General features: G+C 43.7%; 1 protein-coding gene across 2 annotated transcripts in view; it reads left to right on the top strand.

Moving 5' to 3' along the window:
- The window catches only part of AFG3L2 (AFG3 like matrix AAA peptidase subunit 2), a 36,998-nt gene extending 23,875 nt beyond the window's left edge, over positions 1 to 13,123 (top strand). For both annotated transcript variants that reach the window (XM_014829088.3, XM_070513471.1), the window contains 5 exons: positions 182 to 292; positions 3,149 to 3,264; positions 5,989 to 6,189; positions 7,768 to 7,962; positions 12,297 to 13,123. In XM_014829088.3, coding sequence (XP_014684574.3) covers positions 182 to 292; positions 3,149 to 3,264; positions 5,989 to 6,189; positions 7,768 to 7,962; positions 12,297 to 12,539 — 866 coding nt within the window. In that variant the 3' untranslated portion in view covers positions 12,540 to 13,123. The remainder of the gene's footprint in view (positions 1 to 181; positions 293 to 3,148; positions 3,265 to 5,988; positions 6,190 to 7,767; positions 7,963 to 12,296) is intronic.
- Positions 13,124 to 15,505: the final 2,382 nt, after the last annotated feature.

Genomic DNA, 15,505 nt, shown 5'->3' with positions numbered 1-15,505 from the left:
TATTACTGAATGCTAGAACAGCTCAGGGTGGTCGTGCATCAAACTGAATTATATTTATGTAAAACCCTTACCCAGTCTGCTGCTGGGTGAGAAATTGGCTGGGTTTGGTCATTCATAATGTGTGACTAATCAAGTTTGAGTGTATTTGGTGGGTAAGCTTTTCTCTGTGTTCATTTTGTAGGAGCTGATGTTGCTAATGTCTGTAATGAAGCTGCATTGATTGCTGCGAGACACCTTTCAGATTCTATAAATCAGAAACATTTTGAACAAGCAATTGAACGAGTGATTGGTGGTAAGGCAACTGAATGTAATTCTCGTCAAAAGGCTGATAAAATGAATTTGAGGCCAGGGATTTTTCTGTTTTGTCTAGACCTAGAAACGAAGAACATTATATACACCTGGCCCTGGGGCTCTCCATGCACTTGCTGTGTTCCTTTGGTGCTGCGAGCCTCCTGCCCTCCCCTGTGGTCTATGTGGAGATCAGTGGTGTGGGTGTTGAGTGAGTCTGAGATGGCAGCCCGCACACTGCCTCATTCACATGGGCAGCAAGCAGCAAGGTGTCTGCCCCGGAATTATACCAATCTAGTTTTTTGAAAATGCTCACAGCCTTCCTATTTCCAAAAATGTCATTGCATGAGTTAAATGTGCTCTATGCTAGATAGATACTGCTGTGATGGATAAACAGCTGTGTCAACTGTTTGACCAGGAAATGCCCACCCAGCCGGCACAGTGGGCAATGTACATTACGTGTTTTCCTTGCTTTCTAGAGAGCGTATGATTTAATACCCATAAAAAAGATAACATGCAATTCAAGAACTCGAGCATTCAAAGGAGGGGAAAGACTGCAATTGGGAGGGCTCCACAGAAGAGGTGGGATTTAAACTGTTCAGTAGAAAATGGGACATGCTGTGTAGGCCTGAACAGAAGGTGGTTTGCAGCTAGCAGTGTTACACCCTGTGTTTGTGGAGGGAAAGTAAACTGGTCAGACTCAAGTTCCTGTGGGAAGTAAGGCAACATTGAAAAAGTTATTTATGTCTAGCTTTAGAAAGCCTTGAATGTTAAGCTCAAGGGCATTTTTGTCCTGTGGCCAGTATTGAACTAATGTGGGAGTTTTCCTGAGCCACTGAGTAACATGGTAATCTGATATTTTAGGAAAATGAATCTGGCTTTGAAGAAGAGGGAAGCATGTGGAGGCAGAGAACCTTGTAGCCGTTCGTGTGAGATAGCAGGCCTTAGCATAGGGAGTCCCAATGGTAAGAGGCAAAAAAACGACAGCCTGAAAGACCCCAGGAAGAATAAGGTGCTCCAAGAGGCAGCTGGTTTGGCAGAAAATGAGATGTGCAGAGTGTGAGACAGGGCAGGACGTGCACCTGGACCTCTGTGCAGCACTGCAGTGGGCTGGGCTGTGCTTCCCGTGGTGTGAAGGTGGGTGAGAGTGCTCAGGGAGGGGCCCACACAGTAAACATTGCCAAATGCCCATATTTGGTAGCAGAGGGGAGAAAAGTGAGTCAACAAAGTGACCAAAGCTTGTGTGCCACAGGCCTGGAAGGTACATCAGCAAATGAGACTAGGAAGAGATGCCATTAAAGGAAACCGAGGAGGCTGGAAGAGAAGGGAGACAAGGGCAAAGACATGTTATAAAGGAGTTGTCAGCAGGATCAAGTGATGCGGGGATGTTAAGGAAAATGACCTTTGGATTTGGCGGCGTGACTGTTCTTGGTGACATTTGACATGAAGAGTTTCAATTGAGTGGAGATTCCAGTGAGAAACTAGAATTGGTATAGTGATGTGCTTAACCTGGGTTAGACACTAAGTAAACAACTATTGAATGAATAAATAGACCACTTATTCTAGAAATTTGTTATTGAAAAGAAAAAATCTAAGATGATAAGAGTTGTGGATGGAATTAAACTAATTCACTGGAGACAGGTGAAAACTGTATTTGAGCCTCTTTAGGTCAAGGGGAAGCCATCAGTGCTTAGTAAAAAACTGAGTGAAAGACCAGGGGACAGCACGTAGTGCCGGAGCCCCTGCTCAGAGGGGACGATGCTGACTCACCCACACCTCAGCCGCTGGAAGCCAGCCATGAGCAGTCGTTCTGTAGTAAGATGGCATACTGAGAAAAGGAGATGTCCTGTGATAAACTATGGGGAGAAACCTGGTTTTTCAGCAAGAACTGCTTATCCCTGGAAAACGGGTGGTTAACTCGCCCTCTGTAACTTTCTACCCTTGCCGCTATGTGGTGTGTACTTGTCTTGAGCTGCATCACTCAGAACATAGCGCTCTCTGTTTAAAATCTTCCAGACTCCTTCATGTGTAATCACTTGGGGGGTTCTCCCAGATGAGTTACCTTGAACACAACAAAACCGTTGTCACAGTGTGACGATTTGTCTTAGTACAAAATACACAGTCAGCTTCCGCAGTGCAGAGGTACAAACGAGCTTCAGCGCCCGCCTCTCTCCGTGCAGAGAGGAGTCCTGCTTGGATCAGGGGTCCTTCAGCTCGGCAGTCGACATGTGGGCCGGGCACAGCGTCTCCTGGGCTTATCTTCTCAGGTCTGCTGCTGCTCTTTGGAGCCCTGGGCTGGTTTGGTGAGCGTGCTGGGAGCTGCAGCACCCCTGGCCAGCTGTCTCAGTAGATCTTCCCGGATCTGCACTAGTGCACTTCTCCCTCTCACTGTGGTCTGTCTTCCGTCGGGAGCAGACAGCAGGCAGTCTCTCATGGCAGGCATCTTTGTTTACCTAGTGCTTGATAATTCCAGATACCTAGACTCAGCAGTGAGTTCTTTCCAGGCTTCTTTGTTTTCTGTGAATTTTATATGGTTTATATTAACCGAAGTGCTGAGTTTTATTTTGCATTTTTGTTTGTTTACCAAAAACAAGATAATGTGGCTCAAAAAAATAGGAGCGTTAAGAGAAAAGTGGACCTGGGGGTAGGGCAGTGCATGCATTTTTGCTGTAGTTGGCTGTATTTTGAAATTGATCCTTCAGTTTTATTCTGACCTTGATTGGGAATCTGTGGATTGTTATAGGCAGCTGTGTCTCTAAGTCACATTTTAGATAAGGCAGTATGTGGTAGTGTATAACTGTCTTTTTGTGTTGATGTCAGTAAAGCAGTGGTTTTGGGTTTTTTGTTATTATTTTGTCAGGCTTAGAGAAAAAGACCCAAGTTCTGCAGCCAGAGGAGAAGAAGACCGTGGCGTACCATGAGGCAGGCCATGCGGTTGCTGGCTGGTACCTGGAACATGCAGACCCACTCTTAAAGGTGAAGCAGTTTGTGTTGAACAGTAAGCAAGCCAAATGATTGAGTGAGCAATTACTTGAGAAAGATGGCACTCCCACACAGGATAAATATATAAAGAAATTTGGCAAGAATGTCTGGTAAGGATGGTGGGATGAAGATGTTATGCAAACCCTCTGACAGATATGTTATAAAATTTGGAAATAAAACTATTATTTAAAGGGACCAAAAAGTGTCCAAAAGCAGACCAAAGCTGAAGGAGAGTTTATTCTTGAAAAGCAACAGCTGCAGTGGCTTAGAATTGGGAGTTTGTGGCTTTCTTGCTTGAGAGTTTTCCCTAACCTCCACGGCCACAGTGGTGGAAAATGCTGGCCTTATCATATTGAAGTGGCAAAAGAAAGAGTTCAGGATTTGAAGAATATTGAAAACTTAACAGGAAAATCCTGGAAGCAAGAAAGCCACAGAGGGCTCAAACCCAAATCTGAGTAGAAACTGCCCAAATCCCTGGCTGATCACTAAACTGTGCATGCCCTGGGGGCCCCAGAGAGCCTGGCCCAAAAGTGAGCAGAAACCTGAGACAGGAGACAGGAGCGCACCAAGCGAGGCTCTGAAGTTTTTGCGTTTTCAAGTGAGTGCGTTCTCGAGGCTGGTGCAGCAGGGAGGCAGCAGCCTCGCTGACTTGCCGTGTCAGGGCACAGCTGCAAAGTGTAAGGGTGAGTAGAAGGGATTACACTGCCCAATTTCAAGGCTTTGTATACAGCTACAGTAGTGAAGACTAGTATTGGTGAACGGGCTAACACATAGATCAGTGGGACGGAATAGAGTCCAGAAATAGACCCTCACAAATAATTGGTTGATTGATTTTCAACAGAGATACCAAGTAATTCAAGGTGGGGAGGATTATCTTAGTAACAAATGGTTCTGGCACTCAGTATTCATATGGAAAAAAGTGAACATTGACTTTACAACATATATAAAAAATTAACTTGTAATAGACCATAAAAACTAAAACTATAGAACTTCTGGAAGAAAACATAGGTGAAAGTCTTTGTAAGTTTGAGTAGGCAAAAATTTCTTGGGACACAAATAGATAAATCCCAAAAATTTGATAAATGGGATCTCATCAAAATTAAAACTTTGTGTCTTTGAAAGACACCATTAAGAAAATGAAAGGCAAGTCACACACTCTGAAAATATTTGCAATACACTTACGTGACAAAGGACTTGTATCTAGACTATGTAAATAACTTTTAAAACTCAAGAATATAAGCAACCCAGTAAAGTGGGCAAAAGATTTGGGTGTGTACTTCACAATGAATAGACATTATGCACATGAAGATACTCAATATCATTAGTCATCAGAGAAGTGCAAATTAAACTGTAAGGAAATACTGAATGGTTAAAATTAAAAAGTCAGTCCTAAGTATTGTTAAGAATGTGGAGGGGCCAGCCCAGTGGCGCAGTGGTTAAGTTCGCAGGTTCCACTTCGGCAGCCCGGGATTCGCCAGTTCAGATCCCGGGTGCGGACATGGCACCGCTTGGCACGCCATGCTGTGGTAGGTGTCCCACGTATAAAATAGAGGAAGACGTGCATGGATGTTAGCTCAGGGCCAGTCTTCCTCAGCAAAAAGAGGAGGATTGGCAGCAGATTTTAGCTCAGGGCTAATCTTCCTCAAAAAGAAAATGTGGAGCACCCAGAACTCTGATACATTGCTGATGGAAATGTGAAATGATACAACCATTTCAGAAAACAGTGTTGCAGTTTCTTATAAAAATAAACAAATGCTTCCATACGACCAACCAGTCCCACTCCTAGATATTCACCCAAGAGAAATGAAAACGTAACGTCCACACAAAGATGTTTACTTCTTTATTTGTAATAGCACTAAACTGGAAACCACCCTGATGTCCCTCGAGAATGAAATGGCTGTTTGGTGTGTTTATACAATGGAATGCTACATAGCAGTAAAAGTGAATGAACTATTAATACACAGCAGTGTGGGTGAATCTCAGAAACAGGGAAAGAAACCAGACGTCATAAAGTACATACTGTATGATTCCATTTATATGCAATTCTAGAAATTGTAACTAACCCACAGGGACGGAAAGCATGTCTGCAGTTGCCTAGGGCTGGTGGTAGGGAGAAAGATTGACTAAAAGGAGTAGAAGGGGACTTCTTGGGGATAAAGAGAATATTTTGTATTTTCATTATGGTAGGAGGTTATGTTTGTCAAGGCCCATTGAACTGTACATTTAAAATGGGTACATTGTCTATAAATCATCCCCCAATAAAGTGGGTTTTTTAAAAATTAAAGGAATTTACTCAATTGCGAAAAGAGGACTAGAAAAGAAAATGAAGGCTGCTGAGCGTCTTGGTCTGTCTTCCACTTTGTCCTGTAAAGGAGAGATGGCTGCGGCTGACCATCGGGTTTAATGAAGCCTGCGCTGTTTTTGAGCTGCCATGAGGGGTCATCACTCACCAGTGGTCCTTTTGTCAAGACTGAATAATATCAATTGAGTTGTATAAAAAGACAGGAAATACATTCTAGAACTCTAAGGTGAAGTTACCTTAAGAGAAGATACACGTGATAGTCACTCCTGCTCACTCTCCTGTTGCCAGGGCCGGCGCACTGCCCAGCTATTGTGCTTGTTTTCCATCCGTGAGTTTATCTGTCCACAGATAAACGTTGTGATGAAATCTACATTTGGAGATGGAATCCTCAACATTTTATGTTTTCTGCTTGCCAGGTCTCCATCATCCCTCGGGGCAAAGGACTGGGTTATGCTCAGTATTTACCCAAAGAACAATACCTGTACACCAGAGAGCAGCTCTTGGACAGGATGTGCATGACTCTGGGGGGCCGGGTAGCCGAAGAAATCTTCTTTGGAAGAATTACAACTGGTGCTCAAGATGACTTGAGGAAAGTAACTCAGAGTGCATATGCCCAAGTAAGTGGATGAAATGGAGTGTGTGTTCCTTGTTGTCTCACATTTGCACGAGAAATGGACATTCGTGAATGGCTCTGAAACAATACTGTTGTGTTTGTGGTTTAGGCTTTTCAGGCAAGGATTATTTCTTAAACGAAATCTGAAACAGTCAACTTATGAAAAGAAACCTTTTTTTTCATAGTATAGTATTTAAAGTTTCTTACTAAGAGTATATAAAGCATAGAGAGAGAGTTTAAAGTTCAGTTACAAACCTCCATGGCCCCACGGTGGAGTGCAGCCCACACCTGGACTCTCCCAGGTCCTGTCCCTTCTCAGTCCCCTCCCCTGACTTTGCTTATGATCATTCCCCTGTTTTCTTTAAGTTTGTCCCTGGTGCACACATCCCCAAACAATATAGTTTTGCTGTCTTGGAACTTGATATCAGTGACTTTCTTTGGGAACTCCTGTTATTCATATGTCAGCATCCTTCTGGGTCTGTTACTTTCTCAAATCCTTTTTAATGACTCATTTAAAAGAATTTTTTTTTTTAATTTACTTGTCCTCTTTACCTTTCTTTTTCCTAGGGCATTATTTGTTGTGGTTGTTTTCTCTTGTTCTTTCTAGTTTAATCTTCATTTTTAAAATACTTTTTTTCCTTTATCTAACTTTTTCCTGTGTTCTTCCACCTCGTCTAACTTTTTCTGATTCTGATTTATGTTATTCTTTCATACTTGCCTTTCACTTTCCTGAGTTCTCTTAGCCTTTTTTGAAGTTGTGGTTTACAGTTTTCATCTGTTTTATGGACTATCTTCCCATCCCACTTTTCTTATCTGTGGAGACACTATTCTGCTCCTTACTTTTTTCACATAATAACTTTATAAAGGGTTTTCTGCCCATTTTTACATGAAATTTGTTATCCTGATCTCTTAGGAGGGAGGTGGATTAGGATAGTTGTTTTGTTTTTATGGTTTTAGAGTTCTCTTTTCTGTTAATTTTGTGAACTTTTTAAAAACATAGCTTCCTACTTTCTGAGCTCTCCTGCTCTGTTCTTCCTCTCTGCTTTTATCTGCTCCTTCTCTTTTCTAACCAGTTTGGATTTTACTTCCAGAAGCTTCTTCATAATGTGGGGCTTGGACTCAGGGAACGGGAAAATGCAAATGCCCCTTCTGTGTTCAGTTGTTCCCAGGTTGGCACACCACTCTTTCTAGCAAGAGCCTCTTGGCAGTTCGGGGTTCTTATTCTCTTGGGTCTATTAGATGCTTCTTGCTTCTCCTCTACTTCCATTCATGCAGAGAGTCTTGTAGCTATTGGGCTTTGCCCCCACCTGTTTGTGACCTAATTTTGTTGTAGATGTCTGTGGCTTTCTGTTCTTGTGTTCCTCGTTGAGGAGTTTAAAACACTATCCATTGTTTACACAGAACACCCTTGTCTACTTAACCAACTCAAGGCCACCATGTAGATTTTGCAGGTTAAAGAGTAGTGTTACAGTGAAGTGTGTGGATTTAATGTCATTGTAAAGACTTGTTCCCATTTTATAAAAATATGGTAGCCTTGTAAGCAAAAATGGATGCCTACCACTGATTATGTATTCTTTTTCAGATTGTTCAGTTTGGCATGAATGAAAAGGTTGGGCAAATCTCCTTTGACCTCCCGCGTCAGGGGGACATGGTATTGGAGAAACCTTACAGTGAAGCCACTGCAAGACTGATAGATGACGAAGTGCGAATACTTATTAATGATGCTTATAAAAGAACAGTAGCTCTTCTCACAGAAAAGAAAGCTGATGTGGAGAAGGTAGGTGCAAGTTGTAGGAATAGTTCTCTACACAGTTTTGAAAAAAAGATTAAAGTCATGGATTGACTGTTTTGCCTGGTTTATAGACGTCGGTATTCCCCGTATCTGGCTAACTCCTGGGTTCTTTCATTCATTCTGGTTTGTGTCTGCTCTCTTTGAGGCGGTACAAATATAGTGCTGAGCGAAAGCGGGCATGATCCCAGCTCTTATAGCATGATCCCAGCTCTTACAGCTCTTAGGAATATGAGTGGGGGATTAATGAAGACTATTAATAATTACCAAATAAACAATTGAATTTGCACTCCCCCCACTGAATATTTTACCTGTACTCCTAAATATGGAGTACGATGGACAGATTGGGATTTACCATTGTTCTTCACCTCCAAAATAAACAGGTAGTGAAAGGGCACATTGACACATGAAAGTAGGAATTGACACATGAAAACTACCTTTGGCTTAATTATGAGTTTCCATGAACAAACATGTTTTGTGTTTCCCATTGTTGTACCTCATTTGATAGCATCTACAAAAGGGAGGGATCTTTTCTGAGTTCAGTCGATTTCTTGCATCTAGTACACTCTTTTCTTTTTCTTTAAAGATTTTATTTTTCCTTTTTCTCCCCAAAGGCCCCCAGTACATAGTTGTATATATTTTCAGTTGTGGGTCCTTCTAGTTGTGGCATGTGGGATGCTGCCTCAGCATGGCTTGATGAGCAGTGCCATGTCCGTGCCCAGGATCTGAACCAGCGAAACCCTGGACCGCTGAAACGGAACGTGCGAACTTAACCACTCAGCCACCAGGCCGGCCCCAACATCCAGTACACTCTTAATTATTCAGAATCCATGCAACCAAAATTAAAATTTTTTGTTTTTAAATATTCCACACTCTAATGAAAAAAACATAAATGAAAAGCCTTTTATAAGGTATTGACACAGATGAAAGCACATTCTAAGATGTACCATTCAACCAGCAAATCTTCAGGGAGCCCCACTGTGAGCTTGTCCTGTGCTAGGCAATTCCAAAAGAATCCATGACGTCTTTTCACAAAAGCGCGCAGGACAAGTGGAGAGAGAGAGCTAGTGTCCGTGAAACGCTGGAAAGCTTACAGCAGGAGCTCCGAGAACGGAAAGATCAGAGTGGTCAGAGAAGGCTTTACATAGAGCTTAAATTTTACCTTAAAGGATAGTCAGGTTACAGTGAACAAGGAAAGGAGAGGAGAGGAGGAGCACAGCTTGGAGGCCTAGTGAGCAGAGTAATGTGTGGGGAGGGGGCAGGATTGAGCCTGCCTGCTGTGGAGCACATAGTGGAAGGAAGGGGACTAGAGTACCCAGAGCCTCCAAAGCTAGGTGGAGAATCTGGAAAACACAATTTTACAAATAGAAGTGGACTTCAAAATGATCTGGTCCAGTCCCCTTGTTTTATAGTGGGGAATCCTTAAAGAATCGGGAGTGGAGATGATTAAAAGTTCATCATTTAAAAGGAGAGTGTGGCAGCAGTGTGCCAGCTTGATTGGGATGGGAGAGACTAGAATAGAGACCAGCTCAGAGGCTGTTTTAATATTCCTGAGATGGTGCCGTAGTGGCAGCAGAAGTAGAAAGGCAAAGGCAGATCTAAAAAAAAAAGAAGATTTATTGATTAAATGTAAAGAATAAAGGAGAAGGCCCTTGGGATGACTCCAAGACTCCTCCTAGTGGCAGGCACAGGCTGGGGACGGGAGGAGAGGTTCAGTCTTGACACCCAAGAGCACTGAGCAGTAGGTATTTAAATGGAGTATGGATAGGAGGTCTAGACCAGAGATGGGATCTGGTGGTGATCCCCCCATAGCCAATTGCTGAAAAGAAGGAAGTGAACTTGTAAAGACAGTGGAGGGCGTAAGAGCTCCTTGGAGATTACTACTCTGAGAGGACAGCATGTGTGTACACAGGTTCAAGAGGAAGGATGCCAAATGTGTCCAGGAATTTCACCCAGTTATCTACCCTTCCAAATGTACAGTGCATGTACTGACAATGGTAACAAAAGAATGTTTGTGAAAGGACAACTGGTTCAACAGTGAGGATCTTGAACCACTGCAGAGTTCTGAAGTACTTTCTGGTCTATTAGAGAAAAATCAGTTAATAATGTTATGGGTCCGGCCTGGTGGCGTAGTGGTTAAGTTCTCACACTCCGCTTCCGTGTCGGATCCCGGGCATGGGCTTACACACTGCTCATCAAGCCATGCTGTGGTGGCATCCCACATATAAAATAGAGGAAGACTGGCACAGGTGTTAGCTCAGCAACAGTCTTCCTCACCAAAAAAAGTAATAATGTTGAGCCAGCCAGGAGAAGGGAGTCATCAAGAGGAGAGGTGGCTGAGCCTTTGCTACTGAGACTAGTGCCTTCCAAACTCTAGGCCTCAGTTTAATTCATCTATGGGACAAGGAGTCGGACAAGTTGATCTCTGAGGGCCATGCTTTAGGAGAATAAGAGTAACCAGCTAGCATTCATCCTACATCTTATGTTTACCAGGAACTACCTAGGATGTATTAATTTCTCTAAAAGCCCTGCAACTTCATGAGGTCGCTACATTATTGCCCTCATTTTACAGATGAAAAAACTAATGCATAAAGAGGTTAAGTAACTTCGCTTAAGGTCATTCAGTGGGTAAGTGGCAGGACCAGGACTGGACCCAGAGGTCCTGTCTGCAAAGCCCTTGCCATTAACCTCAAACCAGGCCTGAGCTGTGGAATGTGGCCAGTACCAGCGGAGATATGCTGTGAGCACACAGGGTTTTGAAGATTTCGTGTGAAAAAAAAAATGTAGAATATCTCAATAATTGTATCATTACATGTTGACATGATAATTTTGATATATTTGGTTAAATAAAATATCCCAACTTAAGTGGTTACCCACAACTGTGTAAATAGGCAAGTTGAGAATTACAGGTGGCCTAAGAAGAAATCCTAACCTTTGATTTCTCTAGATCTTATGCCCACAAGCAATATAGTAAATAATCATAGCATTTTAGTCTTCTGGTTATGGTTTTAAAGAGTTTTTATATCTTAGAGATATAGACAAAAATATATATGGACAAAATGATATGACATCTGGGATTTTCTTTAAAATAATCCAAGGAGTAGATGAAACAGAAATGGCTCTAAGTTGATAATTACTGATAGTGGCTACATGGGTGTTAGTTATCCATTCTTTCTACATTTTTTTGGTACATATTTGAAATATTGCATAAAGTTTTTAAAAATTGAAAAGACAAGAAAATTGTCTTATTACTTGGTATCTTCAAAAACATAGCATTTAATGTGAAGTACAGATATGTTAAATTTCTAAGTAGGGAGTTACCTCAGGAACTAATCTCTTTTATGAGGTCAGTTTACAGTATAACCCGCTTTGTTTTCTTTGTAATGGTCAGACACTCTAGCGTAACCGCTCTTCCCTGCCTCCTGACCCCATCGCTCACCACCACACACATGGTTGGTCTGGCGTCCCTTTTCTGGCAGCCTGTTGAAATGTGTAGTGTCAAATTTGTGGTTCAACCATAGAAATGACTGGAGCTTCAAGATACATATTTTTATATTAACCTTCCTGGCTTCATTTTGTATCTCTGCCTTATTTGTCTTTATTTTTTTTGACTAACTTTTTAAATTTCCTGTTCACCCTATTTCCATCTTTTCCCCAGTTCCACCCCACCACCACTTTTATTACTTTCTTGTGTATCCTTCCTGAATTTCTTTATGTATTTATAAGCACATAAAAAGATACACTTCTCCCCCTTTTAAAAAGCAAAGGCAGGGGCTGGCCCTGTGGCCTAGTGGTTAAGTTCACACACTCTGCTTCGGCGGCCCAGGGTTTCGCCGCTTTGAATCCTGGGCGCGGACATGGCACCGCTCATTGGGCCATGCTGAGGCGGCATCCCACATGCCACAACTAGAAGGACCCACAACTAAGAATATACAACTGTACAAGGGGGCTTTGGGGAGAAAAAGGAAATAAATAAAATCTTTAAAAAAAAAATAACAGCATACTATATATATTGTGCATCTCGCTTTTCTTGTTGACACTCTCTCTCCGAGATGTATAGAGAACAGAGAGATTCTAACAGATACACAGTCGTTCATTGAGTGGATGTACCAAAATGTTTTTAGCTACTCCGTCACTGGTGGACATTTGTTTTTCCAATATTTTGCACATCTTACTCTAAAATTATGTGACCTTATGCATACTTTTTTCCAGTGGCCTCCAGTCTTTTTTTTGGAATGGGATTGCCTATAAATACAAACATTACTAGCTTTGAATAGACTTTGCTGAGTAACTGTATTTAACGGCACTTGTTCATATTTCAGGTTGCTCTTCTATTATTAGAAAAAGAAGTATTAGATAAGAATGACATGGTTGAACTTTTGGGCCCCAGACCATTTGCGGAAAAATCCACCTATGAGGAATTTGTGGAAGGCACTGGCAGCTTGGATGAGGACACCTCGCTCCCAGAGGGCCTTAAGGACTGGAACAAAGAGCGGGAAAAGGAGAAGGAGGAGACCCCAGAAGAGAAAATGGCCAACCAGATCCGCGGAGGAAGGCCGTTTTAGCTTGTCATGTTGTGATTTCAGTTTGCACATTATCTCAACTCTAGCTTTCTCAGAAGAATGAGAACACTGCTGAGTTGATCTTAACCAGCTGCTGACCCAGTGGAAATGGTGGAAAGAGGAGTACTTAATCCTCAGCCTCAGAAGTCGGGGTAGGGGTGGCAGGGTGACTGGCCCCGGGGAGAACATGTGCCCCCGCCTGGTCGGGCTCTCCGACAGTGACTGGGAGAGTGCGGACTGGCACCCCGTGCCGCTCCCCCTCCAGCATCAGTGGAGCCAGCTGACGTGTGTCAGGGATGATCTGTGAACACTTGCCAGTGTGCGAGAGATGTATTGTTCTCTTTCCGTCACCCGCTCTTCATGCCTCTTTCCCTTCAGAGTTTCCCTCTGTGGATGAGCTGTGAAATTAAACTGGAGTCCTGATAAGAGTATTTTCATTTGACTTAATATTTTGAAGATTAAATCCAGATCACATGTTGCTGTTTTAATGGAATGGTTTTCTACAGAGAGCTGTAACATATTTAAAAATATGAATGTATTATGTAAATATGGCTTCTTTAAATCAAAAATAAAGTATAAACACTATACTTTTTTTCTTCTGAACACACAAAAGGTCACTGTTTATGCTTGAGATACTTTCTTTTAGAAAACATAATGGAAAGGAATTAAACGTTCTTACTTTTTAGAGAGAAATTTTTCAAAATCTCAGTCTTGTTGGTTCTCACAAGAGGCTTGGTAACTTCTAGATTTCTATGTCCTGGAATGATGAACTCCGGATATGAAGTGTATTGGTAGCAAGTCAGTCAGTGCGAGAGTCTGTGATCATGGCATCAGTTTGCACCCTCACTAGGCCGGTCATGACCAGATGTTGGTCATACCGTCTGCGTCTGGAAGTTGATATGTAACCTTGGTGGGCCTGGCAGGCTGTCCTAAGCCATCCCCTGGATTTCCAAGAAGGGAACTGACGCTAAGCTAGGGAGGTCCCTGCAGCCTAGATTTCCCAGGACGTGTCTGAATCGTAAACTGTTACTGTTACTATTAGAAAAGTTATGCAGTGCGTGTGGTTCCAGAAATGCCGAAGTCTGCAGTGTAGCAAACTTAGGCCAACAGTTTTAACCAAAGATGGCACGAGGAAGATGTACTACGTCTTCGAATGCCGCTGTCTGGACTTGCAAGCACCAAACATTTTTGTATTTTTAATATTTTTTGGCAGCCTCCTTTTATGTTATTCCGGCTTCCCTTGTCCATTCCTGATGTATTTAAGTATGTTGTGGAAACAGTGATTTCTCACTTAAAGCAGAATCAGGTGGCATCTGTGGGGCAGCACTGGTCCTGTGGAGTGGGAGATGGCCTAGGCAGGCCATTCCATCCCAGGACCACTCTTTCTGGCAGGCCAGAGATGCCAAACTCCAGCTCTCCGGGCCACAGAAGCAGCTGTTTGGACTCCACTAACTCAGCGTTACAGGAGCATGAGAGCCCTCTCAGCGCCTCTGCCCAGGGCCCTGCAGAAGGAACACGTTTACCGCCTCCTTTCCTCGCAGGATGTGTGTGGGAGGCGGCTGACTGAAGAATTAAGGCTGTAGGACCTACTTGGCCATCGGGGTGATGAGTGCTACTCTCAACACAAGCAGCAGACCCTGAGGAGACACTCTATGCTCCACACCACTGCAGGGGGAGGTGCCAGCATGTGCTATTCCAGTGAGGCCTCCTGGGGGGAATAAAGTGGGTAGTGCCAAACGTGAGTCACATTTGAGTCAGTGAGAAAAGGGACAAAGCTGTGCGTGAGACTGTCGGTCAGATGGTAAGCCACATCTCCCCCTGCATTCTAATGAGGTAAGTACACTCAAGCCCTGGAGTCTTAGACAGCCGGCCAGGATGGCCCGGAATGGCTCCCGCCGCCCTCAGCACGCCGCCTCGTCTGTGCAGGGACAGTAAGATCCACACTCCGGAGTACTGGTGAGCCCTGTGGGGCCTTAACAGAGCCTGGCCCACAGCAGGTGCTTACGGCACTTGTCCTGTCTCTTCCAAGGGCCATTAAACCTAGCAACTTACTAGCTTAGATGTAGATGGTAAGAGTCATTTTTACCATAGTCTCACACAACAGCTCAGGTTTCTGCAAAAATGAGGTTGCTTCTTAGCTCAGTGCAAGTCATGCTGCCGTGTTTAGTGACTCACTTTCTGTATGTCCAAGGCTGAGACAGCACAGAATGCAGTCACTGGATGTGAGCCATGCCATCAGAGCACAGGTGCCGTCAGGTGGGCTGGGTTACACTGTGCAGGAACCCTAGATCTCAGTGGCTCCAAACCAGAGGTTGGATTTTCTCTCACTCCTTATCTGACAGAGGTCAGGGGTGGGGGGTCGGGGGGCTCTACTCAGCAGTTACTCAAGGACCTAGACTGATGGAGATGCTGGGTCACCTTGACAGGCATCAGGGTCCCCACGAGAGGGAGGCAGAACAGAGTCTAGCACTAGCATTTAAACACTTCCACCTGGAAGTGACACACCACTCACATTCTTTTGGCTAAAGCTAAGTGACACGTTCACAGCTAACTTCAAGAGGGCAGGGAGGAGAAAGAAGCCTGCAACACTGGTGAACAGCAGTGTCTGCCAATTACTAGTGAAAGGAGCCTGGTCACGTCCTGTGGGGCTTGACTTTACAAGAACTCTTACAGAAGTTGTGACTAGCTATGGAACCATACAGAGGACATAGAAAAGGGCCCTCTTCCTTCGTGCTGGGCCTGGCCACTGGCCCCGGGCTCCCAGTCCCAGTGCTCATGAAGGAAGCACGGTAGCTCAGAGCCGACGCTGTTGGGTCTCCCTCACCCGCCAAGAGCTTCATGGAAGCCTGAAGGTCGTTTTCTGTGGCTCCTCTGGCAAATGTCAGGACAGTTGTTAGGGAAGGCTGGGACCAAGCAGCCCAGGACACGACATGGGGATGAAAGATTCTACGGGGTGTCTGAGTGCTGGT

The sequence above is a fragment of the Equus asinus genome, chromosome 7, assembly GCF_041296235.1.
Source record: "Equus asinus isolate D_3611 breed Donkey chromosome 7, EquAss-T2T_v2, whole genome shotgun sequence".
NCBI classification, from domain to species: domain Eukaryota; kingdom Metazoa; phylum Chordata; class Mammalia; order Perissodactyla; family Equidae; genus Equus; species Equus asinus.
The sequence above is the reverse complement of the archived record's forward strand: the minus strand, read 5'-3'. Positions and strand labels throughout refer to the sequence as shown.